Source organism: Chanodichthys erythropterus, chromosome 16 (genome assembly GCF_024489055.1).
Source record: "Chanodichthys erythropterus isolate Z2021 chromosome 16, ASM2448905v1, whole genome shotgun sequence".
Taxonomy (NCBI): Eukaryota; Metazoa; Chordata; class Actinopteri; order Cypriniformes; family Xenocyprididae; genus Chanodichthys; species Chanodichthys erythropterus.
Window position 1 is genome coordinate 25239391 of NC_090236.1, and position 27207 is coordinate 25266597.

Genomic DNA, 27207 nt, shown 5'->3' on the forward strand with positions numbered 1-27207 from the left:
TGTCAGAGCAGCACACTAAGCCTTAAATAAGTACCTTCTGTATGTTTTCCAGCTGAGTTTCCAGCTCTGAGGATCTGTTCTGTGCCTGACTCAATGAACTCTTCAGGTTCTGAATCTCCTGCACCGAGGCCTGACGGTCTTCCTGCTCCTGTGCTGGCTTAGAAGCAGCCTCTGCCACCATCTGTCAGAGAGATGTGACGGACTCAGATTAATTTAAGACATTTTCAATGGTTAAATTGGTTTAAAAGGAAATAATTAAAAATGATAACCATATGTTCTGGTGGTACCTTATCATGCTGTTCTTTGAGCTCTTCGAACTGGGTTTTGTAACGACGGCCTATCTTCTTGACCTGTGTGATAGTTTTGAGTTTCTCCTGGATATCCAGGGTCTTTGCCTCCAGCTCCTTCTTCAGATTATCTCTTTCAGTGGTGACCTTCCCAAGGCTATCCTGCAGGTTCTGCACCTGGCTCTGAGCTGTAGTAATTGAAGCTTGGCTCCTGTTAGGTAGAGAATGAAGACTGCTCGGTTAAAACAAACAAACAAATCTCACATTTTAAAAAGTTATGATTCAATCAAACTGCACACTGACCTGGCCACCTCATTCTTGAGTTTCCCTGTCTCCTCTGTGAGCTGCTGGATGCGTTTGAGATGGGCCTCTCTCTCAGAATTCAGCTTCTTACTTTCCTCCTGATCGGTGTCCTTCTGCTGACTCAGCAGTTGCTGCACAACCAGTAAAATTACAGAGTTAGACACTGAGAACCACAATACCAATACCAATACCAAGTTTAGTCATGTTGGACTGAATAAAACTGACCGAACAGACTGATATTTCATAAAATATTCATGTACATGTACGTACATGTCATATACATGTTTCATTCAATATACAGAAGTTCATGTATAAGCAATGAGATCCAAAGACCTGTGTGCGGGCTTTCAACCGCTTGACATCGTCCTCTAGGAGTTTCTTCTCAGCCTGCAACATGCCACTCTTCTCACTCAGCTCAGCATTGGAGTCCAGTAGGGGCTTGATGTCTGCTTCCAACTTGCGCATCTACAACATGACATGACAATCCAAATCTGATAAGTCATTTAAGCAAATATACAATATACACCGATATACCAGTAATTACACATCAATCAATATTAAAAGGTGCTAAAAGAGGATCTTTTCGTCGACTGAGAAACCAAAGACTGTTTCTGAGTTTTTGAAATGAGCGCATGCATAAGAACAACCCCCCCTCCTTTCGAGGGAACGCCTCCCAAAACTCGTGCACGAGTATTGGAACACGAGTGTTTACCACCGGCATTCGCTGTGTCGTGTTAGTGGATTCATTATGTCGGACTCACTGCAGGTAACTGTGGAATTACAAATTTAAGAATCTGTTTAAAATCTGCAGATCCTACATCCTGACCATTTGGCAGGACAAGCTCAAGATACAGCAGTGCTTTTGTCTCTATGATAATGTAAAGGTATAGGTGATACTGCCAGACTGATTGGATTAGCACCTATGCATTTGAATGACACAGTTATGCTGATTAGACCATGGCTGGGAAATGTAAGCAATGATCTGATTCCTGTACTGCATTTGCATCCTTTGTTTAGATTGTCCACACCTCTACTCTATGTATCCCTCCCCCTTGAATGTATATGAACTACCAAGTCACTGCTTTAGTTAGATTTTGGATGACCACAGCGACGCACAGCGTGATTCTCAATAAAGAGTAACTTCTGCTTCAAGAGATCCCAAAGTCTCCTGGTCTATGCTTCTGAGATTTCCAACAGTTTTGGTGCCGTGACCCGGATAGAGCTTCTCACTTCAATCCAGATTGGAACTTCAAGCACAACAAAGATCTGATCCAAAGGAAGATCCAGGCTGAATTTTCCTGTTCACCCAAGGGTTGGTGAGTGATACTCTATCCAAAAGAACCATTAAGACCAGTACTAATGTGTTATCCTCTGCGCAGTCAGAGAAGAGTTAACAGACAGCTGTAGGTTTTGGTTAACTAAGTTATCCTCTAAAAATGTTCTTTTAGAGATTAAGTTTATCCTCTGTTTAGGCAGGGAAGTTTAGCATCACATGCTAATAATTAGGTATCCTCTGTTCAGGCAGGGAAGAATTAGTGTAAAGTGCTAATAATTTGTGTTGTCCTCTGTTTTATCAGGGAAGGTGGTGTGTTAACAGAATAGCCATCCTCTACTTTGCTAGAGAAGAAGGTTCAACCTCTGTTAATTCAGGGAAGGTTACAGTTGTTACAGTGTGTTAGCAGGTTGGTTCTACTCTGCTCACCAGAGAAGGTTGAATACATTACGATGTGTATTAACTAGGTTAACCTCTGCTCTGTCAGGGAAGTGTTGAAGTGTATTGTTGTACCAGAAAGACATTACACAATGTTGAGAAAGAACGCTAGACTTATTCCAACAACTGAGAAAGGAGGACTAGCTACTCCTTTATGGACAGATAGTGAGTTCAAATCAGTGTTAGGAAAGCACATGGACTCAATAGTGACTGAGTCAGTCAGATTGGATTTGACAAAGAAATTTGGGATTCATCCAGAAAAAGTTTGGTCCATTGAAGAATGCAAAAAGGTACTTGGTGCTTGTATTCGGAAGAAAAATATGAAGGGCATTATCTGCTGCCACAGAGAATTTACTCTATCCATTGCACAAGAACAAATCCAACATATTGCTAAGTTAGAAGAGCAGAACAAACAGTTGCACTCTAGAGTGTCTCGTCTCACTCAGAAGTTGGGCCTTAACAAAGCCTCAACCAAATGTGACTCAAAAGACCAACAGTCAGATGAAAGCTATCCTGACTTACAGTCTTTCTGTAGACTAGAGGGCAATAGCAATACTGGATTCATGGATAAAGATGTAAATGCAGTTGAAGTGTGTGGAGCGAGACAAAAGGCTCAGAGTAGGGCAAAAGGGGTTGACACAGTTCCATCTGTAACCCCCATACTGCAGTTACAAGCAGTCAGTACCTCTATAGGTCCTGAAGACATAGAAAGAATTGCTGAGAATTTGCCATCAATGCATAGAAATTTTTCTGAGTTTAGGACAGAGTTGTCCAGAAAAATGAAGCTCTATGATATGTCCCTAGCTGAAGTCACACAGCTAATGTCACAAATCCTGAAAGAGTCAGAATTCAATGATTTTGAAAGTGCTGTAAATAATTCTGAGTTTCAGCATTCCAGCAAAGGCGAATTGAGAGAAGGAGTTCTGAGAGTGTTACAGAACCTTGTTGGACCAAAGGTAGACTGGTCAAAGATCACTAGTTGTGTACAGAAGAAGGATGAAACTGTAAGTGAGTACACTGAAAGATTTTGTCAGTCAGCGGCAGCATACAGTGGAATAGTTGACACTCCAGAGAAGGTGTTAGAGGATAATGGACCACTGGTCCGCATGTGGTTTGATGGGCTTTCATCAGAATACAGAAATGCATTGCCTTTCTTAGACCTCACATGGTCCAATGGAACCCTGCAAAACAACTTGGATAGGTTAGCTATTTGGGAAAGAGACTCAGATGTCAAGACAAGAGTAAAGATTGCAGCAGCATCCTTTAAGGTCAACACAGAGAATCGACAGAAACGTAAATCTCCTAAGAGAGAAGGCAGATGTCATTACTGTGGTAAACCTGGACATTGGATGAAAGAGTGTAGGAAAAACAAAAAGACATTAAAAGAAATGAACAGCTTTACTCAGCTCCTACTCAGTCTACTTGCTACACTGAAACTGCCCCTCCCCTCTTCTCCAAACTCTTGGAGCAGCAGCTTGCTGACATGCTAACCATTTGGGCTGTGAGTGCTTAATTTCCCCAGTCATTTACAAGAAAGCTTAAAGACTCATTCTGAACAAAAGAAAGTTGACTATCACTTCCACCATTTGGGGACACAGGTTAAGTACACTCACAGCCTTAAATGTTATGCTACAGCACACTCCATTCACTTTTCCATCCTCAATGGGTTATGATGTCTGCTATGACTGATGTTTCAATGGAAGATGGAGATGTAGCACCTTAAATTTGGAAACTAAATACAGGGAGAGAATAGGACACACAGACCAGTGAGGAGCCCAGGGAAGAACCGAAGTGCATAAGGCCTCGGGGGCTAAACCCTGTGGTGAAGACTTCCTCATAGGTTTCCCCCTCTCTCAGTTTATCCCCACCTTACTGGTCTATAGGTGTCAAATTGATTAAGACTAGGTTAAGAAAAAGAAGAACAAAACCACTATACGATCACTAGAAGTTTATGATGATCACAGTTAGACAGAAAAACTATAGGATCATCAGAGGTCTAACGTACTAAAGTCTATGCATGAATACTGCTGGTCTGCTTTTTCTTTGTTTTCTTGTGTGCAGGTATGTGTATATGCCATGACGTCTCAAGCAGCACCTGGTGTAAAGCATCACCTCAGATAACCATGAACAACCTTCATGATGACGGAGTCATCTGAGCAACTCGGAGTTGCACAACGACAAAGAATCATCTTGGGACAAACATGGAAATGGACTCTACAGGGAACAGACTCCACAGCTATTCAGGCACCATGGACTTTTAGGACTTCCACGCTTATGCTACATGGTTTTTCTGTGTCATCATGTAGTTAATACAACATGTTACCACCCTGCGTTGTATATGTGTGTCAACAGTATACTCAAGTTAAAGAACAACACTTATGTAAATGTTGGACATGACACAGAATAAGATGTATGTGCCTGTAACTGTTACAAGTTGCATGACTGGAAGATGGAACTTATGTTAACAGACATATGTTATAGAAGGGATTTAAGGAGGTTTAAATTTGTATTATGTGAGAGTTATTAGAACTCTCAAAGGGGGAACTGTGGAATTACAAATTTAAGAATCTGTTTAAAATCTGCAGATCCTACATCCTGACCATTTGGCAGGACAAGCTCAAGATACAGCAGTGCTTTTGTCTCTATGATAATGTAAAGGTATAGGTGATACTGCCAGACTGATTGGATTAGCACCTATGCATTTGAATGACACAGTTATGCTGATTAGACCATGGCTGGGAAATGTAAGCAATGATCTGATTCCTGTACTGCATTTGCATCCTTTGTTTAGATTGTCCACACCTCTACTCTATGTATCCCTCCCCCTTGAATGTATATGAACTACCAAGTCACTGCTTTAGTTAGATTTTGGATGACCACAGCGACGCACAGCGTGATTCTCAATAAAGAGTAACTTCTGCTTCAAGAGATCCCAAAGTCTCCTGGTCTATGCTTCTGAGATTTCCAACATAACTCATAATCTGCAGTTGTTACTCCTGTCTCCTGACAAAAACATTGCATGCGGCGCCTGTGGAGTGTGGAAAGTTACTGGAGCGCGCAGCCGCGCTCGTCTCTCACAAGGAACGTCATGGCAGTGATTGACAAGCCAGTGGGCCAAACGTTTACGTGATGATCGCGTAAATGATTGGCTGATGTTTTGGCCCTACCTCGTGCACAGATGATGTATATTAATATTATTCATTTCAGTGCACCTAATAAATAGTCTTTTATCAGTTAGTAAAGACAGTTTCAAGAAATATTGCAAAAATGTATAAAACAAAACATCCTCTTTAGCACCTTTAAAACCTACAATTAAGCTAATCTGACTTCATTACTAATGGGGAGTAATGTTTTATGAATAATTTATTTGTTTTATAACAGCTACAGGACACTGAACTAGATTTTTGCTGTCATGACAACACTGCTTATTAAAGTCTCTAATTATCTAGAAACAATGACCTTGTTTCTTAAAATGACATTATTTTAAATTACCTATAAAGACAGATGATGATCACTTTAGCTAATGAATAAGGCAGGAAATGGTCTTAATGAGTGATGTACACAGTGTGATCTTAAGGTCTTGCCTTGGCCTTAGTCTGCTGTAGTTCATGCTCCAGTCTGTTCTTCTCATTCTTCAGCATCTTGTTGGTCTCGGTCAGAGCACTCATACTCTCCATCCGCTTCATCATGTCTTCCTGCTGTGTCAAGGTCTTTGTTGTCACCTATAGATCAAGATGTTAACTGATTGCAGCGTATGTGTTGATAACTTTCTTTGATGTTAAAGGCTTTCTCTTGAGCCAACTAAATATGCAGCAACAACTAAATAAAAAAATAACTAAATAACATTGGGAAAATAACGTTGGCTCAACCAATGGCATAAGTCTCTAATGGGACTAACTGTTTGTCAAACCAATAGCAGATGGAGAGAAAGTTTGGGAAAACTTTTTGAAAACACTTTTTAGGACCTGTAGCTTTTCTCTCTCTGCATTCAGGCTGTCCTGTAGTTCCTTCAGTTCTCCCTCTAGGTACTCCATGCGCTGTTTATAGCGCAGGGTCTCCACCTCCGCCACTTCCAACCGGGTCTCAGCAATCTCCTTCTCCCGCCGTACAAACCTGTTGGGAATCAGAGGCCACATCATTACTATCCCTTTCTTATGTAACACTTTAAGGCATTTTAAAGGGTTAGTTCACCCAAAAAAAGAAAATTCTGTCATTTATTACTTACCCTCATGCCGTTCCACACCCGTAAGACCTTTGTTAATCTTCGAATCTGCTGTTTGGAGCGCCAAAGTCATGTGATATCAGCCACTGGCAGTTTGACAAGCGATCTGAATCATGATTTGATACACTGATTCATTGTGCTCCGATGCTTCATGAAGCAGTGTTTTGAAATCGGTCATCACTAATTAATTCGTTATTTTGTTGTTTTTGGCGCTCCAAAAACATTCTCGTCACTTTATAATATTAATATTGAACCACTGTACTCACATGAACTGATTTAAATATGTTTTTAGTACCTTTATGGATCTTGAGAGAGGAAATGTCATTGTTCCCTATGGAGGCCTCACTGAGTCATCGGATTTTAACTAAAATATCTTAATTTGTGTTCCGAAGATTAACAAAGGTCTTACAGGTGTGAAACGGCATGAGGGTGAGTAATAAATGACAGAATTTTCATTTTTGGGTGAACTAACCCTTCAACAGCATGTCATGCTTCAAAGGGGTCACGTTGCCAAGGGGTTTTACCTAAGGATGTCCAGGATCTGCTCATGAGACTTGCCCTCCTCGTTCAGAGAGATGTTCAGACTGCTCTCTCTAGCAGTCTGCTGCTGGGTGGAGGCAGTTATCTTGCTGCTCAGGTTCTCCATCTGCTCATGGAGCATGGTGTTCTGCTTCTGCAGCTCCTCAGCTCTCTTCTGCTCTTTAGAAAGTTCTTCCTAAAGAGAAAAATATAGGAAGTCAACCAAGTTAATAGCTCTACAAAGGATAGTCCACCCAAAAATTTAAATTCTATCACTCATTCTAAACCTGTGTCACTTATTTTGTTCTGTCTAACACAAAATAATATATTTTGAAGAATTAAATAGTTTCAGATCCTATTGACTTCTATTGTATGGACAAATAATACAATTGAAGTCAATGGGAACTGAAACCGTTGGGTTATCAACATTCTTGAAAATATAATCTTTTGTGTTCAGCAGAAAAAATAAATGCATACAGGTTTGGAACGACATGAGGGTGAGTAAATGATGACAAATTTCTTTTTTGGTTTGACTGTCCCTTTAAATAAATTACCAAGAATTCACTTCAGTGGTTTACCAAACATTGCAATGATTATTCATGCATATAAAAGTCAAGGCTAAATATAGCAGAAAGCAGCAATTAAAGGGTCAAGCACAAAAATGACATGATGAGTTATGCAAGCATGTCTGAAAGCATTAGACCAACAGAAGCAATGAGTAATTCAAAACATTTAGATGTTTTTATTCGAAATGGCTTAAAAATCATAAATACAATCACTAATAATGCGATTTAAATGTTTACGGACAGCAATTTTGACCAAATATGGCATGATTGGTATCACTGTTCTCAGTATGACATAAGGAATCAAGACCACTTTCATTAAATTATGTAAAAATTAATCAAAAGCTATTAGCATTTTATATATTATAATTTTTTTTATTTATTTTTTATTTTTTGTGGACCACAAGTTGGCACTATTCCGAAACTTCAGAGTACCTTAAGGGCATGGTCCGGAATTGGATAACACACACAGAGTTTTACGCTAATGTGTTCATAAAATAAAGCATTTTACACCAAAATTCAAAATGACCAAAGCCCAAAATGGCAGATATGGGAAAACTGGGTATTGTTTGACTTGGTACGCTGCACTGAATGCGATATGATTTTTGGGCAAACTGTTCAGAAGTATAACAAAAATAAACATTTTTCATATTTCCTGCCTAGTAGGTGGAGCTGTGCAAAAACACTGCAACTCTGCAAGTAACCTCAGGTCATGCTGGTGACATGACATGTATCAAGATTCGAATTTGGACAGTTAGTTTCGCTAGAGGGACTGAGTTAGAGACTCCAAATTTGCTGTGGTTAATGTTGAGACTGTCCTCTATCTGTGTGCCATATTTCATAGCTTTCCCACAAGCAGTTCTATGGGCTTCCATATACTTGAGAACGGAAGAAGGAAGAATAATAAGAACACTTATTATCAACAAATACAGTAGGTGCCTATTAGGTGTGCAACGGTTTAGATTATTTTATCACAGTTTTAGGTTCACAGTTTTGGTACGGTTTGGTATGTGCTATGTTCAGTAAATAAAATAGAAACAGCACAAATAAATACATGAGACAAAGCTAAGATACAAATAAAATAAACAATGCTTTACAGGTTTTTCAGGTATCTAACAGTAGTTTTACCAAGAACCGTAACACCCCATGCACCATCGGTGCTTGGCTCCTAAACATAGTCTTTCATTTGTAATAGCCCGTGAGGCTCACTAACATAATTTTGCATCAGCCGGTTCCTTTTTACATTCTTCTACCTTTGCAAACCACAAGACCTTACCCTCAGTCTCTTCTCTTGCTGTTCCCAGTTTGTGCGACCCTGATGCAGTTCAGATGCAGCTTTCTGGGCCTTATCCTCTAGCTGCTTCAGGTTCTGTGCTGACAACTGTCCCTGTTTCTTGGCTGTCTGTAGGGCTTCCACATCCGCAGCATGCAGCATGAGCTCTCGCTCATATTTATTCTGAGCCTCTGCAGCCAGCTTAGCCTTGGGCCAGAAATGACACAGGTGACACAGGTGAGTAAACATCCAAGAAAATCAGTGGGTAGCTGTGTGAAGAATCAATCCTGATTTTGATCCAGGAGTGTCATGCCCACCTGTAGTTTGCTGTCCTGTGTGGCTCTCTGCTCCTGGGCTACCGCTGCCGCAGCTCTCTGCAGGGCATCCTGCAGCTCCGTCTGCATGTCCGTCATACTCCTCTTTAGTTCCTTCACCTGTTGTGCAGCCAAAAGGAGGAGTTTCAATCTTCATAACTTTCCTATACAGAACAGCTACAAAAAACAATAACGTGCCACACGCGTCCATTCCTTACCCGTTCTTCAACACTCTCTACAGCTTTCATCTTCTCCTCCTGGAGCTCCAGCTTTTCCTTCTCTGCTTCCAGCAGCCGGGCTTCCAGTTGCTGGTTCAATTCCCTTGCCGTCTTCAGCTGGCTGTCAATGGAAGTCCGTGCCTGCTCAGCCAACTAGAAGTGAAAAATAGGACAAATTTTAGCACTGTGGCTACTTGGGACAAATCAATTGAACAGGTTTAAGCAGATTATTACCTGCTTCTCTTTATTTACAGACTCCTCCAAGCTGAGCACCATGGACCTGTACTGTTCTACATTGGTGGTGGTATTCTTCAAACGCTCCTTCAGGTCAGAGTTCTGTTCTTCAGCCTGCTGTAGACGTGCTTGGAGCTCATCTACCTCCTGCTGAGGAACGCCAGGAGCTGAAACTGCACATAACAGGAACAATATTGTCTTTTACAGCACTAGATTATTATTTGACACTCACTATTCCATCCTCTAATTTCTATGTTTACCTCTGGGTAATGTCCTGACAGGCTGTTTAGGTGCTGTGCCAAGGTTCTCATTGTTTAGTTGCTGTCTCATGGAGGTGGCCTGCTGTTCAGCAGTTCTTAGCAGCTCTTTAGTTTTCTGATGTAGTGCTGTCTGTGCCTCCAACTGTTTCTTAACCTCCAGCAGCTGAGCCTAGCCAATAGAAATGAGACATATTATTCCCTCAAGTCTTTTAGGTGTAGACAGATCCACTTGTGGGGTAGTAGAGGTTTGACAAGTCAACGACAAAAAACAACAAGCTGACCATTGTAAATCCTCCCAAATAAAAAAGGAGGGAATTTACGAGCTTACATCTTGGTTGCGTTCCAGTGCGTGTCTCTGTTCCACCTCCTGTTCCAGTTTCTTCTTTAATTGGATAATCTCTTTCTCCAGACGCTGGATATGGTTATTGTAGCGCTGCTTGGTCTCAGTCTCAGAGCGCTCTGTCATAAGCTGTGATATAATAAGGAAATTAACAATAAGGCCAAAGAGAAGAGTGTTTTGACAAAGTTGGTTGGGATATGTAAACAAGCTGTACCTGAATGGATTTGAGGTTGGTGAGCAGGAGATTCTGGCCCCGTTGCTCGGTCAGGACAGACTCCTTCTCCTGGGACAGTCTGTTCTCCACCTGCTTCAGAATGTCTCGTTCCTTACGGATATTCTCAACGCGCAACTGGTAGAGAAAAATAAATAAATAAAATTCATTAAAAGCAGCAAGCAACGATGAAAGGGCCCTCGCACTTTGGCTCACCGCCACCAGTTGGCCTAAGGGAAACAGCGAAAAGTGGGTGACATGCATGTAAGCAAGTAAATACAGGAGAATTATGGCAGTCATTTCAAAGTGCCACACTTCCTGCTGCCAACAGGTGGCATTTTGACTGTAACTGAATATTGCCATGTAGATGTTGTGGCAAATTCAATGTTCCTTCAGTTCTGGTCTCAAAGAAAACTCTCAGAGACGAATCTCCAGGTCCCAAGCAACAAAGTGAGATGCCAGCTCCACATCTGAATCTCTCTAGCCAGAGCACAGTTCTTATAAATTTTTCTTATCTGTTAAAACAGTGTAAGATCCACCCCTACAGTTCTTTTCCATGATGTCATTTCAGGTGCTTATCTCCCTTTCTCTTCCAAGTACTCCCCAACATTTTCACCACAGTCACTTTAATTAAACTGCAGGTGTTGCTTATGCAAGAGATAATTATCTTTGTAAGGGTGGCCAACTGCCAATAGTCTACATCTTTTCACTTAATCTCTCATGGTGGAATTCTGGCAATTGATGTTCAACCCTTTCTCATAGGCAAAATGAAACACTGTATCAAAAACAATCAACACTTCCCAATGGCAAGAAGCCTTCACGTGACACCCTTAATAATGATCTTATTCATTTCACATCCTCCTCTTGTCTGGTGGAAAACTACAAGCAAAATATGCTTAGTGTTCAAGCTTAATTCTCAGATACATCTGACCCTTGTAATCACAATCACGTAGGCCATGAGGCCTCAAAACATTTCTGGCTTTTACAGTAAGCAAACTATTTCCACAATTGTTTTCTTTAAGATAGATAAAATACTTCATCAATGTCTTCAAGCCAGGACTATTATGAAACATGTGAAATTTGGAGCAGATCGGACATTGTATGCCGAGTTACTTACAACAACTTCCTGTTTCATGGCGTTAATCGCATACATTAGCACTTCGCCAAGTGTTGCATGATTTAACATGTTTATAGCATTTTTGGTACTTCATGGCATATTTAAATGTTTCTAGGAGTGAGTTACAGTGCAAAGCATGCCATTTCCTGTTGCCAGCAGGTGGCGCTATGACTAACTTAATATTGGCATGTAGATGTCTTTGGGCCAGGACTCTTATCACACATGTGAAGTTTTGGGCAGATCGGACACTGTATGCCTGAGTTTCAACAGCTTCCTCTTTTATGCGAAACATCATGACTTTGTCAGGCCGCCACAGACACAGCCTTCAGCGAAAACTCAAGATCTTCGCAATTTAATATTGCTAAGGCCTTAAGATTAGACTGACAAAATATGATGTTGATCTGGTTAAATCTATATGAGGAGTTAATCACAGTGTAAAACATGTCATTTCCTGTTGCACGCAGGTGGCGCTATGATTGTAAGTGAATATTGCCATGTAGATGTCTTCAGGCCAGCACTAATAAAACGTGAAGTTTGGGGCAGATAGGACATTGTATGCCCGAGTTACAACAACTTCCTGTTTCATGGCAAAACATCGAATTTTGTTAGGCTGCCACGGACACGTCCTTCAACGAAAACTCAAGATCCTCGCAATTTAACGTCGCAAAGGCCTTTAGATTAGACGGAACAAATATGTTTATCTGATAAAATCTTTAGGAGGAGTCCATTAAAGTATAACATCTGGAAATGGCAAAAACTGCAAAAATTTTGCTGAGAAAATTCTAAATATCTCACTTCCTGTTGGGTTTTCAGATTTTGCACCCAGGGATTATTTGTAGGTATTGGGCTGTTAGATACACTTACTTGAAATTTTGTAGGTGGCGCTATTGAGCCATTTTGCCACACCTAATTCTGAAACCCATATCAGATGCAAATATTCATCACTTCTGATGCGTGTGCAAAGTTTCATGAGTTTGAGCATGTTTAGGCCCTCAAAAATGCGATTCATTTCAGAGAAGAAGAACTGACTGGGCAATTACAATAGGGTCCTCACACCGTCGGTGCTCGGGCCCTAAATAGTGAATATTAGTTTGCTGATGGTCTATACACTATTTAACTTTCTCTCACCTCAGCCATGGTTAGTTTCTCATTGGCCTCCCTCAGATCTTGAGTCATTGTGTGAATGATTTGCTCATGTCTCTGATGAGTGGCACTCATCTTTTGATTCTTCTCCCTCAGGGCTTCAATTTCTCGTCGAAAGCCATTCACATTCTCCTGAAGCATCTCATACCTGCCATGGACCAATTCAGATGTTAAGAATTCAATCCTTTTCAAATCATGAAATGGAATTTGAATTAAACAAGCTATTTAAAAATGTTCGATTTGTATTTTTACACACCACTACAAAAAGTTCACCACATTGAGAATAAAACAAGGAAATTATATTCTAAATAAATTCCTATATGGCATCTTTCCCATACCATTATTAACATCTTAATCAGTAGAAGCTCCTGACCAACTTTATATTCTAATCACTGAACACATGCAGAAAACTTTTGGCAAAGGTGGCGCTCTTTAATGTTCATTGACAGGCTCCAAGTACGCACGACACACATATTATCTCATAATTGCCTTAAAGTAGTATTTACTGCCTCCAATTGTTGTTTTAGAATGTTACAAGCCGTGGAGGAATTCAGCAGAATGATATTGTCTTGGTCTGCAGCTAGGTTACGCATTGTAACGTGAAAATAAGGGGAGCAGACTCAAATCTGCGGCTGGTCTTAATAATAATATTCTGGCAAAAAAAGGTTTATATGTTCTGTGTATGAAATGTTGATTGTAAATAAATAAAGATAAAAGCCACATGCAACAAACTGTTTACATGTAGCTTTGGCTGGACTTCTCAGGTAAAAACATATCGCCTGCAAACAGATATTTCAGAAAAGTGCTCACCGTTTAAATGCGAACTCCAGCTGAGAGGAAAGTTTAGCCTTTTGTGAAAGCAGGTCAGACACTTGACCACGAAGCCTCTCAATCTGTTCATTCAGAAGCTTGTCGTTTTCTGCTTTCTCCTTTTTATATGTTACGAAGGCATCATTAAGCTACAAGGTGAAACATGCATTTTAATGGTTAATATTAAATGTCCAAATGTCATTTTATAATGAACAGTTTACCCAAAAAGACAAAGTTGTCACAATTTACTCAATTTTATGTCATTCCAAACCTATAACACCTGAATCACAAAAAGTGCAGCAGTCTAGTCAAATATTTATGCTGCTCTTTTCCATTTAAAAGCATACAGGTTTGGAAGAAAATCATTGTTTGAATGAACAAACTTTTTAAAGTAGAGAAGCAAGGCGAGTAAATCCGTCTAACCTGCTTAAGAGCTGCTTTAGCCTGAGTTGCCTGGAAAGATTCTGAAGCCGCAGACCTCAGGGGTGTAGATCTGGTGGACATGGGTCCTGGCCTGTTGGGAGTGGTAGACTGAGATCCAGCCTCTGAACCTGAACACAAACACAGGCGAATGAGTTAAGACTTATTTTAAAATTTGGATCAAAAGCTAATAAAAAGGAGAGGCCGTTTGGTCTTAGGGGTAAATTTTCACCCTGTGGTGGAAGCTCAACTCCGGCTGTCTGCAACAGGATACGATACATGTCCCTTTGTCGGATGGCAGAGTCAGCCAGCTGCTTCTGGTGGTTTTGCTGTTCTTTGATCTGCTCTAGTTCCTTCTGAACCTTCTCTAGACTCTGTTCCAACTCTGTTTGTCTGAAAGAGCAGATACAGGTTTTTTACTGATCTTCATAGCGTCACTGAAGAATAGCAGGGCAATGTACGTAAAAGTTCTGACAGATCTTCTCCAAGATGAAATGTGTGCATTTATTCCTGTGGTCCATATGCCAGTCCCAAGAACACAAGGCCAGTACCTGGCAGTCTTAGCCTGGTTCTGGTCCCTCTCTCTCTGCTCCTCCAGGTCTCTGATCTGGGCCAGAAGGTTCTGGTTTTGCTGCTGAAGTTCTTGGACACTGCGGAAGGCCACCTGCCGTGAGCCTTGGACCTCAGAGCTGCTGCTCACAGCTGAGCTCAAGTCCTCACGCACCACCTGATTACCACGTGCCTCCTCCACCTCCACCAGCAGCACACTTACCTGAATCATGAAAAAAATTTGTGGAAATACATGTAGATTTTGTGATCAGAAATACTGTGCTACCTGAGGCTGAATCTAGGCGTTTCATCTCAATGTTTACTGTAAGAGGCTTACCTGTTCAGACATGTCTGCTAGTTGTCTCTTTGATCTCTGATTATCTCTCTCTAGCCCTAAAGCTCTCTTATTGGCTTCATCTGTCTCCTTCTGCAGCCGATGGACCTCCTGATATAGAGAAGCGAGACCGATTAGCATCTACTGATTGACCATCGTGTTTTTTGCCAACTATCTCAAATATGTGCAAACCTTCATAGCTTGCTCCAGTTTGGAACAGAGGCTAGTCATGGACTTCTGCATGTTCTCATATTCCTCTCTCTGGCGTTTCAGAATGGGAGCTTTGGTCTCCACCTCCAGAACTATCTCATCCAGAACCTTGTTCACACGCTTGCTCTCCAGTTTCTCCAGGTGCAGCTGGTCTTGCGCCTCCACAAAGGCATTATACAACTGAGAGCAAATACAGACAAGTTACTTCATGATAAACATTACTAAATTCAATCATGCTAATGGTAGGTAAAGTGTCACTGATTAATTATTTTGTGATAAACATTTTATACCTCCATTAGCTTCATGCCCGGCTTAACAATCTTGGCCACTGCAGCTGCAGTTGGCGAGAGGTTTGTCAGCTCCTCTTCTGTGAGAGCTGGAACACCTTTTGAAGTACATAAATTCAGACTGAAATCTTGCACAATGACATGATTCAACTGAAAAATTGGCACAAGTACACTGAAAAGATTCAGCCTAAAACAAAAACTGACACAAACTTTTGTTGTGTATGCGTGCATTACCTCTCCTTTTAAATTCTGCAAGGCGTGTGTTGGCGTTCTCCAGCTCTTTCTCCAGATTCCTGACCTTCTCGTGTAGATCAGATTCTGCTTTCTCCCTCACACCCCGCAGCTCTGACAGCTTCTTCTCTGTGCCTTTATTTGCTGTTGATGGAAGAGGCATTTAAATTCAGCACAACATTCACAGTGAGGCAATGAGAGAATACTTGCAAAGGCTCAAAACAAAACAATGACAATGGATACAGTAGAAAAGCATACTACAATACTACTGATATTAATATTATATTTGAAGTATTTACCTACCTACTGTGCACAGATTTTGTTAATGCAATACCTGGATGGCCTTCTACATTTCCCAAAATGTGCAGAATACAATAGTACACACTATGCTAGGTATTCTACAATGCAATGTGCTCAACCTTCCTTTTCCATTGTAATGACTGAATCAGAAAAATATATCTGCTTCAAATTTTACCATTACATTTTTTTTTGTTTACATGACAAAAAATAAATTAGGTAGACATTGGCAGAAAATGTGGTGTTATAATAATAAATAAAGTAAGAAAGTAAGTAATATTAATAATAATAATAATTATAAATAATTTATTTTAATTTATTAAACATTTACGCATTTGGCAGCTGATTTTATACAACTTGCATTGCACTCAAGTTATACATTTTATCAAATATTTATTCGAATCCAATGTTTGAGCTACAGAAATAGATGAAATATATAAATAATCTAAATAAATAAATACTAATTAAAGCATTTTAATTTACAACAAAACTTAAAAGTCAGCCATTTATTCTGAACACAAGAAATGTTTAGAGGGAAAATCATTACAAGGAATTGTTCAAACCTTCCATAGCCTCCTTCAACAGTTTGTTGAGCTCTTCAACAGCTCTGTTCAATTCAGCATTCTTGGATTCAGAATCTGCTGCTGCATCCTGCGAACAAACAAAAGGATTCAGATTTTAATCATACATTAATGCTGAACACTGCAAAACCAATATCAACATTTACTGACCTTGTACAAATTACAGAGTTTGAGGTTAGCATTCAGCTCATTACGGTACTTTTCCTCCATGGAGGCCCGCTGTTCTTTAGCCTTAAAATATAAGTCAAACAATACACCTCAATTAAATTTCTTTTCTATGTCAAGAGGTAGAGCAAACAAGAATAAGAAGTTGATAGTGAACCTCTTTGAGTTTGTTCATCAGATCCTCAGTACTCTTCTGCATGTTATCATTGTTTTTCTTGAGTGTGTTCACTTGGTCCTGAAGTCTGGTCACCTGATTATGACATATACAGTATATGACTGATGCAGATAGGTGATTTGATAAGAATACAGCCCAAAATATAAATATGAGTCTCAAAAATTCCTCACACCTCTTCCTTCTTGGTCTCTAAAGAGCACCTGAGCTCCAGGATCTCTTTGCCCTTGTCTCTGGATACTGTGTACAGCTCGTCTGTCTTACTCTTCAGCTCTGAATTCAGCCATGTGTTCTGGTTCTGGAGAAGCTCCTTTTCTTGTTCCATTCGCTTCTCACGATGCTGACAAGAAAGTAACAGTAAATCACTTAAATAATCAAATCAAAATATGGAATCAATGGTCAGATGTATTAATTCATCAGAGACCTAATAACAGCTAAATGAGAGTCACTGGTTACCTGAATGGAAACCTCAGATGACTGAAGTTCATCTAGTTTAAGCTGGAGCTCCATCTTGATTGTGCTGGTTTCCCCGAGTTTGTCATTGAGGCGTTTGAGATCCTCTGTACATTGACCATAAGAGACATATTAGCAATTACACATGTTAAAGGGATAGTTCACGGTCAAATTCTCAAGATGTTTTGAAGAAAATGGGTAACCAAACAATAAATAGGCCCACAACTTGAGGGTGAGTAAACGATGAGAGAATTTTCATTTTTGGGTAAACTATCCCTTTAAAAGTACTGGTAATTTGCTACCAACTCGACTGCACAAAACAGTGGATATGTCCAGAGAAGAATACTACTACAATATATTCAGTATATTGTATGCATACAGTACACAAATTTTCTGTATGAAATGCAAGTGTGGTCCGTTACATTTCCTAAAGTGTGCAGTACACAATAGAACACATGTGCTATTATATCCCACAATGCAATGTGCTCAGTTTTTTATTTTATTTTTTTAAGTGTGATGACTGAATTAGTGATGACTGAATATTATCTGCTGAAATTAACAAATTCTTGACAAATTGTTTGACATGACAAAAAAAGAGCAAAAAATGGCTAATTTTGAAGGAAATATGTATTTGATATATTAAATAAAACTATTCATGTGAGCAATTACCGATGAATTTATTTCTGATTGAAAGATTAGTTGAACAACATAAAGCAATATTTAATTAAAATTAATAAACCTAAACACTGACATTGCACTTTTATAAAGAACTCTGATCAATAGCATATTAGTTTGCGCTACAGTATTAACTGCCAAATGTCTGTACACTATGTGCAAATAAAAAGTCCTCTAAGTCCTCATTTAAGTAACTAAAGCAATCCTATTTGGTTAATAACATAAAATTCCAATGTCAACGACAACTTTGATCACTAATTTAAATAACAGTGCCATACCACTGAGGTTTTCCACTTCTTGAGATCTCTTCTCAAGCATCCGTGAGAGCTCTCGGTTTTCTGCCTCAATTTCATATTTGGCTCTTGGTGGCGTACTCTGAAATGCAAAAACATTGGGATATTTACATCATCTTTAAATGCTCAAAATATTAAGGCCCGTATGAAGCATGACAGATGAGAAACTCAAATAGTTACCTCTTGCGTTGTTCCCTGCTCTTCCTCTATATCTTTCAACTTCTTAAGTTCCTCGGCTTTAAAAAGCAAAAGAAGACTTGTGTAATACAGCAGCTTAGTGTCAATGCAATTCATAAATAAAAAAAGAATAAAGCATAGTACTTACAGAGACGGCTGTTCTCCTCCTTAATACTGTGATACTCTTTACTTTGGGACAAGAACTGCTCCTGACTCTCAGCTAGCTTCTTCTCAAGATTAAAGTACTGTTGCTCTGTTGATTAAAAACAAATATTTGTAACATGTTTCACTTGGACAATTCATACCAACAGCTCTTTGACACTTCGTTTATGATTAGGACTGCTGATTTAAATAAAATCTAACAAGATGAGTTAATTAATAATGCTTTATAAATTTGCAAGGAAGGCGTTATATGGTCAGCCATTATCTTTATCTCAATATCAAAGGGACTGCCAATTTCAAACATAATAAGTGGAAAAGACAGCAAAACAGACAAACGTGAGCCAAACATTTTCTTTGGTCTGCCACTACATCTCAGTATTAACTAGCTAACTATTTATGCCAAAAAAACTTAAGTAGACTCAGTCTACTTGCTAACTCAGGTAATTTATGCAGAAGATACAAGCCTCTCCAGAATAATTTCCCAGACAACTTGTTCTTCATCTGTATAAAAGCGTTTATAATGCATAAACATGTTGTCTAGTCAGCCAGTACACTACTTTATAAGACACACAGCTGTTGAATGACTATATGGCCCGCCTTGGTACCGTTACTCACCACAGTCTGCTTTATACCGCTCGTGCTGTGATTTCAGTGAGTCTATTTCCGTCTGCTGCTCTGACAGAACTTTCTCGAGCTTGTTCTGAATGGCCTTCGGCAGTTTGTTTATCTCACTTCTCTCCAGTGTTTGCTGAAGAAGTGCCGCCATCTCTCCAGCTCACTGCAAGCGTTAGCATTAGCTGCCTTTACGTCATATGTGAGCGATATAAACTCAAGCCGCAAAGCAGCACGGACCTACAGACGTATTATCCAATCAGGTCTCTTGAATTGAGTTGCGTGTGTTTGATGCGACGACGTGTCACACGTATTGGTTCCACTGAGAACTGATCAGCTGTGTGCATGAAGTGAAGGTACGTTTAAAGGCCTTTATTTGCAGTACTTTCAGAAACATAATTGCCATATTGTATGGTTCGTAAAATAGCATTATTCTCAACGTATTTTTAAAGAAGTTTACTCTTACAAATGTGTTATTTTTAGTTTTCATTCAAGACGTTATACTGCTTCTATATTTTGAAACTAAGCTATACAAAAAGTGATTTCTGGGAGAATAATAACAATAGCATTAATTTTTGATTCTGTAATTGTAAGGTGTGATGCATACATTTTTATTTTAGCATTCAAAACAATTTATTTCATTTCTTAGTGTTTTTCTTTTTTAATTATTTAGAAAAAATGGTATAGAATTTTAATACTGGACCTTTATTGTTTATCGGCCATAATATGAAAATTATTTCACACAATATTTGTCATGATCTTTTAGCTGACACTTTTTCTTTGGCTTTACACTTTTTCCTGTTTGTTATTTACTGTCATTGAAAAGATTGACACTAATTTAATGATTCTTTTGTACTGGTACAAGTAATAATTTTAATAGTAATATTAATATTTCCCTTACCAATACTTGTCAGTGAAACTGACATATAAAATATTTTAACATTATTTGGTATCTGTTTGGGAAGTGTATCATATGTTTGGTGGTTATTGTACTGTTGCAACTTGCAAGCAGAGGAGTAAAGTACTTGAGTAAATGTAATTAGTTACTGTACTTAAATATCTTTTTGGCTACTTTGTAGTTGTACTGAGTTATCAAAGATATTGGCAACTTTTACTCTCTACTTGACTGCATTTTTGAGCAAGTAAATGTACTTTTTACTCCACTACATTTGTAATGAGTAATGCAATTACAAATTACATTTTTCATGGCACCTAACTTTTTCTGCAGCAGTTTGTTTACTTGGGTAAAGTTGGTTTTATATTCGCACATTTGGACATCCGTATTCAATAGCCTTGTTAATCACACTACATTGGACATTCAGTGGACATTCAGAAGTAAATATGCAATTAAGACAATACTTGCCTATTTTGATCGACTGTGAAAAATGTTGTAAGTTGACAATCGTTGGTTGTCAATATCATGTCGCTGCTTAAAATTCACAAACATTAATTTATTGCACATTTATTGGAAAGTCTGGATTTATCAGAAGTCCGAATGTGCGAATATAAAACCCAAGTAGTTTGTTTCTGATATAAAGAAACGATATTGCCATCTAAGGGCATTGAAGGTACTATATCTTGTGCATTTTACCTTCACACCCCCAAAACTTTTCAACAAGGCTACTTTACTTGAATGTGAATGCATTCGCAGCGAGTTTCTGATTGTGTTTGTGATTGATTTATTAGATGAGGAAATGACTGCAGCTGGTGATGAGGTTCAAACCAGCACATACAGTAGACTTTGACTATTTAATTTCACCTAACATTGTTTTATTTATCCGCTATATTGACAAGACTGTTTTGAAGGATATTGGTTTACTTATGGCCTTTTTGTGCACCTGAGCTTAACTGAGATTTGAGAGTTTGTAGACGTTTAAAAGGTCGTTGTGTCGACCTTGATTTATTGCAACATTGAGGTATTCAGTTTTATTTTGATTTTAGAAAATAAACTTGATTTCTCATCTTACAAATCAATTTTTTCTTATTTTCACTGCCATGTCTCTCAGGTGTTGAGGACTAGTGCATTTCTGAGCCTACATTCAGCATGAGTAAAATACTTAAGTACTGTTAAAATCAGATACTTTAAGACTTTTACTCAAGTCGTATTTGAATTGGTGACTTGTAACTTGTAGTGGAGTCATTTTCGATGTAAGGTATCAGTACTTTTACTCAAGTATGGTTTTCAGGTACTCTTTACACCTCTGCTTGCAAGCAGGTTAATATGGCACAATATTGATATTTTCTTTCTTTATGTTTACAGGCAGAATGGGTAGGAGTTATATTGTAGATGAAGCTGTGGCGAAATATCTTGGTGGTCTTCAGGCAGATCCCGGATCATGTGCGACTGGACTCCTGGCTGGTCAAGTGAGGAAACTAAACTAACCTATATTTAATCATGTCAGTTCACAGAACTATTTTTCCTAACATTTTCTTTTCACAGTCCTCTCCTCAGAGAGAATTTGTGGTGTTGGCCGTGCAAACTCCTCACAGGGAGAGTGAAGGGCAGCTGAAGTCTTCCAGAGGGGGCAGCCAACTGGATGACATTGATGTGGAGTGGGTCACAGAACATGCCAGGCAGGTGGGTAGGCCTGAGTGACTTTGAAATGTTTTTACAGTCTAGTTGTACATGATTTTGACTTTTTCTGTTATAGGTGTCCCGCATGTTACCAGGAGGTCTTTGTATTCTTGGCTTGTTTGTTGTAACCCCACCTGAACTCTCCAAAGATGCCCAAAACACGTTAAAAAGGGTACAGTCATTGATGTATTTGTCTGTTTATTTGCTAATAATAGGTTTATTTGTTAGAATAAACTTGATTTTTTTTTAGTAAATTAAATAATTAAATGTATTTATTAATTATTCATTTTATTTTAAGGTATATTAAAATACATTTTAACTAAATTATACAAATTTTATTATACTACTTAATTTAAAAATTGACTGGACCACATTTTAGATTTTATTAAAGATAATTTTTTTAGGCCTTCATAACTTCATCACATATTTTTGTGCTGATTTCTTTACGTAGCTTATATTTGCCATGGAGAAATGCATAGGTAAGGGAAGATTGTGGGAACTGACAGAGGAGGATGTGACTGATCGAGTCACCCTGCACATCTGCTCCAAAACAAAGAAGTATCCTGCACACTACATCATTACATAATTTTCTCCGTGATCTATAAGCATCACCCGCTATGAATAACCTCAAAAGTTTGCATGATCCTTGACTTAAAATGTACAGAACTGTCTGCAAAACGCTTGATGTAAAAGATCCAAAGGTGAGAGACATATTTTGGGTGTAAAACTTGGAATAGTGTGGCACAGAGTATTGTATCTTGCTGTGCATACTGATTTATAGAGTTCAGCCAAGCCAGCAGACTGGAAGTATCAGACAGATGTCTCGTCATCCTGGCCCATGTTGACCTGCTCTGTTGAGGTGGATCTGCCGATTCCTTTGACAGGATCCTCTGATAACACAGACAAGTGCATGAAGGTGAGACAGAAGACAGATGGGGTATATAAAGACAGGTGTTTTATTTGATTTTGTGTCGAATGTAAATTTGAAAAATATAAATAAACAGCTTATACAGTTTGTGAATTTTTACCCCCCTTGTCCAGGATGGTCTTAGGAGGTGGGCTAAACAGATTGAGGCAGGTAACTGTCTCATAAGTGGCAGACAGGCATTAGATGACTCTGAACTTATCTCAGGACAGGTAAAGATGTAATTCTGTCATTCCTCTGTTGTACTGATTAAACTTTTGAGATGAAGTACACTTTTTTTTTTTTTTCTTTCAGAAAAAGAACATAAAGACAACCCATCGTCAGACACTCCCAGCCCGGATCCTTGTCTCAGATGTGAGCTCATCTTAATCTTATCTTATAATACCAAACATTATCAATGGGGCATATATCTGTGTGTAGTCAAAGGTATAATACAAATATCAATGTGACAGGAGCAGCCAGAACTGGATGAGCGGTGCAGTGCTCTGGTTCAGCTGTGTAGTGGCTCCATAAGGGTTCGAGGGGTGGTTCACTGCAGGGCCTACATCCACAACAACAAACCCAAAGCCAGACATGCAGCACAGGTCATTAAAGCCTATTCCCAATGCTTTATGCTTAGGGATTCACAATATTTTGGTACTGTATATGTATGCAAGATGATATATATCAATATTGGATATGTAAATATATTTGACATTTAAATAACCTTTGCAGTCATCTACAGTCAGTAACACTTAAAAGTTACTCTTTTTTTTAACACTAATAATAATTAAATAACACTGTTAAATACAATCTTGAGCAAATCTCATTGTACATTTTTCACACTGTACATTATAAGGTTGTGCATGAATTCATTTCAACTAGCATTTAAAATTTATTGATTTTATTTCTTATTGTTTTATTATTCATTTGTTTACACAAATTAATTTTAATATCAGCCATTTATTAGTTATCAGTCATAACATGAACATTATTTCACACAATATTTGTCATGAACAAAGTACACTTGACTAAAATACACTTTTATATTTGCCTGTTATTTGCTCTCTTTGAAAAGACTGATACTGATTTAATTTTTCCTTTGCACTGGTAGGCCATTAAGAGAGACATCATAAACACGGTTTCCTCCAGAGTGGAGATGTTTCTGGAAGATCTTTTAATAAGTGAAGGGAGTCACAAAGGTACAGTGGTCTATCATGTCTCATATGTGATGTTGAAAGAGAAAGTCAACCCCAAAATTAACATTGTGTCCCCAGGTGAAAAAAAGTACACTTCCATCATGTACTTAAAGTGCTCTATTTCTGCGCCCTAATTTTGTACTTAATATACTAAAAATTCTTCTTTGCCACAGCTAAATAATTTTTTTTTAACACAGAGATAGTATGTTAAAAACACATTTTAATTCATATTCATGGTGTCTCAAAATTGCACTACATTATAGAAGTGTCCTTTTTTTCCATCTGGGTCATCATTTACTCACCCTCATGTCATTCCAAACCTGTATAACTTTCTTTCTTCGGTGGAACATAAAAGAAGATATTTTGAAGAATGTTGGGAACCAAACCGTTTCGATTCACTTTGATTTACAATGTATTTTTGACATTTTGAGTAAATGTCAGAATTATCCTTTGAAGTTTCACAACAAACATTTTCAAACATCAAACTGACCACTAGATGGCAGTAGGGTGCCACCATTTGTCTTTGAGTTTTGCACATAGTACAAAAAATAAATGTATTCCTAATTCAAGACATGAGCTCTCATATTGATTCTCTAGGTCTGTGCACTGGGCAGCAGGCTCTTCCTCGGCGTGTGTTTGCCCCGATGCCCTTCTCCGGCCTGTCTGTGTGTGACTACATGTTCCCAGATGAAAGTACTGCTGATGTGGCTGAGCGTCTGAAAGAGATGTTGGACTGGGAAACACCAGAAGAGGACATAGATATTAGTCTGGAGAAAAATCAGTGTAAGTTTTCCATACTTCATTATGAGACTTTAAGGCAGGGGTTCTCAACTCTGGACCTCGAGGTCCACTTTCTTGCTGCGTTTAGGTCCAATCATGATCAAACTTATCTGCCTTGAACTTTCTTGTAATTCTGAAGAAACATAGCCATAGAAGCTGTAATGGTGTTTAAAAAGGGAGAACATTCTAAAGACCTTGATTGTGTCCAAAATTGCCCCCTATACCCTTAAATAGGGCACTATTTGAGGGGACAGCCATTTGTCATGGTGTCCGAAACCATGCACTCATTAAATCCAACAATGCACCACAACAACGAGTGTACAACCGATGTATGCATAACAACTACAGAATACCCATAATGCACTGTGAGAGTCGTGCACCAAATTAATTCCCATGTCTGACCAGAAGATGGCGCCTACAGCTGAATCCATTTTACAAACTGCTGGTCCAATGTGGCTACAGCATAATATGATACAGGTATAAATTCCTTTTTAATTGATTAATAAATTTTTTAATTAAGTTTTGTACATGGTTTCCAATTTTTTTTTCATTACTACTAGAGCTGCCAGTTTGCTAAGTTTCAAATAATTATCAAACCGCAAGCACAAACTATGTAAAAGCGGCAGCTTTTCTGGCTCAGTGACCGAAATCACTCACTCGTTTACATTCACTCCCTCAAGTGAACTCTATTAGTGGACTAATGTATGGAACAGTGAATGAGGGTATAGGGGGTGATTTCGGACACAGTCCTTGATTAGCTTGTTCAGGTGTGTTTGATTAGGGTTGGAGCAAAACTCGTTGAAGGCCAGAGTTAAAGGTGATAGAGAGGATTTTTTCGTCGACTGAGAATCCAAAGACTGTTACTGAGTTTTTTAAATGAGCGCATGCGTAAGAACAACCCCCCTCCTTCACAGCTCATTTCAAAGGAACGCCTCCCAAAAATCGTGCACGAGTATTAGAACACGAGTGTTTACCACCGGCATTCGCTGTGTCGTGTTTTTTGGATTCATTATGACGGACTCACCGCAGGTAACTCATAATCTGCAGTTGTTACTCCTGTCTCCTGACAAAAACATTGCATGCGGCACCTGTGGAGTGTGGAAAGTTACTGGAGCACGCAGCCGCGCTCGTCTCTCACAAGGAACGTCACGGCAGTGATTGACAAGCCAGAGGGCCAATCGCGTAAAGGATTGGCTGATGTTTTTAAGGCCCTACCTCGTGCACAGATGATGTATATTAATATTATTCCTTTCAGTGCACCTAATAAATAGTCTTTTATCAGTTAGTAAAGACAGTTTCAAGTAATATTGCAAAAATGTATAAAACAAAACATCCTCTTTAGCACCTTTAAGAATCCCTGCTTTAGGGATTAACTAATTCTCTCACTTTATTTGAGTGGCTCATGAAGTTGCACTATTATTAGTTATCACTATTAGTATTGGTTTGTATCATCTCTTGGCTTTTCCAAGTGGACCTCAGATCTGTTACTAGGGTCCCTAGTTACTAGGTTACTAGGTTACTAGGCTCGTTGCTGGGATTTAGGGATGACTAACCACAAGTGTTGTAGGGACTGGTTAAATGGCTAAGAATGTGTATAGGTATGTGATTTACAGAATGCTAAGTGATAAACCTTTTCCAAATCAGTGCACACAGACCTCTTGTGACACACCCAGCCTCATTCCACTTTTAATAATAGCCAGCTACACCTTGCGTCTTGTTCAAACCAGTTCAAACTCACAAAATTTTTTTCATGTATATGTAAAAGGAAAACTTAATAATATGTTTAACCACAGGCTATAGAATATCTGATCCCTTGTAATAACAGGCCCTTTGGAAATTTTGGATTATCACCTCTATGACAACACAACTTGGAGTCCTGGGAAAGGGAATTATTTTCCTCTCTTTTCCCCCTTCTGGCATCATTTCTCTTTCTTGAGCGCTAGTTTCTGAATTTTTACATGTTTGTGCATGTATTTTTTTCTTCAGTATTCTCTGCTGAATTGGAGATAGTTGATGGCCATGATTCCAGTAAGCATGTCATCTCAGAAGAAGTTGAAATTCACAAAGCCCCTCACTACTATACTGGTAAGTGCCTAATATCATAATTATTAATCATAATTATTACTATAAATATTAAATCACTCTCTATTTCTTTGTGAGTAATACTTTTATTAATTCAATAAATCATTCTCTTTGTATCATGGGGCTCAACAATATAGTTTTGGTCCATTTCCACATTCCTGATCATCTCTCTCTCTCTCTCTCTCTCTCTCTCTCTCTCTCTCTCTCTCTCTCTCTAACACACAGGTGTGGCAGTAGCAGCAACCATTGCTCTTCTTGCCACAGCCACATCTCTGCTGTATTTTAGTGAGTGACAATGGACATGGCAAATATGTATCAAAAAATGTACAAGTGAGTGTGTATGTTTGTATGATATACTTTAAAATCTTAAATATAAATAAATTTGGATCACAAATCTATTATAGGATTATTGTAATGTAAAATACACTATATGGCAAAAGTAAGTCTCCACATACATGATTACATTACACTGTGTGCAGAATTATTAGGCAAGTTGATTTTCTGATCATATTTTTTTTCCAAGC

General features: G+C 38.7%; 2 protein-coding genes across 3 annotated transcripts in view; one reads left to right on the forward strand and one right to left on the reverse strand.

Moving 5' to 3' along the window:
* tpra (translocated promoter region a, nuclear basket protein) overlaps positions 1–19327 on the reverse strand; it is a 29149-nt gene extending 9822 nt beyond the window's left edge. For both annotated transcript variants that reach the window (XM_067362357.1, XM_067362356.1), the window contains exons 1-32: positions 19147–19327; positions 18518–18622; positions 18373–18428; positions 18178–18274; positions 17228–17331; positions 16947–17111; positions 16757–16849; positions 16585–16665; positions 16417–16504; positions 15560–15700; positions 15329–15423; positions 15021–15218; positions 14832–14939; positions 14497–14717; positions 14178–14338; positions 13949–14076; positions 13526–13674; positions 12701–12863; positions 10459–10593; positions 10233–10373; positions 9905–10073; positions 9645–9817; positions 9411–9563; positions 9196–9312; positions 8882–9085; positions 7048–7238; positions 6267–6414; positions 5886–6023; positions 924–1055; positions 591–721; positions 288–498; positions 35–181 (exon numbers count right to left, since the gene is read on the reverse strand). In XM_067362357.1, coding sequence (XP_067218458.1) covers positions 35–181; positions 288–498; positions 591–721; positions 924–1055; positions 5886–6023; positions 6267–6414; positions 7048–7238; positions 8882–9085; positions 9196–9312; positions 9411–9563; positions 9645–9817; positions 9905–10073; positions 10233–10373; positions 10459–10593; positions 12701–12863; positions 13526–13674; positions 13949–14076; positions 14178–14338; positions 14497–14717; positions 14832–14939; positions 15021–15218; positions 15329–15423; positions 15560–15700; positions 16417–16504; positions 16585–16665; positions 16757–16849; positions 16947–17111; positions 17228–17331; positions 18178–18274; positions 18373–18428; positions 18518–18622; positions 19147–19297 — 4494 coding nt within the window. In that variant the 5' untranslated portion in view covers positions 19298–19327. The remainder of the gene's footprint in view (positions 1–34; positions 182–287; positions 499–590; positions 722–923; positions 1056–5885; positions 6024–6266; positions 6415–7047; positions 7239–8881; positions 9086–9195; positions 9313–9410; positions 9564–9644; positions 9818–9904; positions 10074–10232; positions 10374–10458; positions 10594–12700; positions 12864–13525; positions 13675–13948; positions 14077–14177; positions 14339–14496; positions 14718–14831; positions 14940–15020; positions 15219–15328; positions 15424–15559; positions 15701–16416; positions 16505–16584; positions 16666–16756; positions 16850–16946; positions 17112–17227; positions 17332–18177; positions 18275–18372; positions 18429–18517; positions 18623–19146) is intronic.
* Positions 19328–19429: 102 nt separating this feature from the next.
* Positions 19430–27207, forward strand: odr4 (odr-4 GPCR localization factor homolog). Its single transcript, XM_067363319.1, has 14 exons — positions 19430–19499; positions 21404–21507; positions 21584–21721; positions 21795–21890; positions 22170–22276; positions 22383–22419; positions 22500–22634; positions 22760–22855; positions 22938–22997; positions 23096–23227; positions 23737–23824; positions 24419–24604; positions 26588–26686; positions 26909–27207. The coding sequence occupies exons 2-14, from the start codon at positions 21409–21411 to the stop codon at positions 26974–26976; spliced, it is 1341 nt and encodes a 446-aa protein (XP_067219420.1). The 5' UTR covers positions 19430–19499; positions 21404–21408; the 3' UTR covers positions 26977–27207.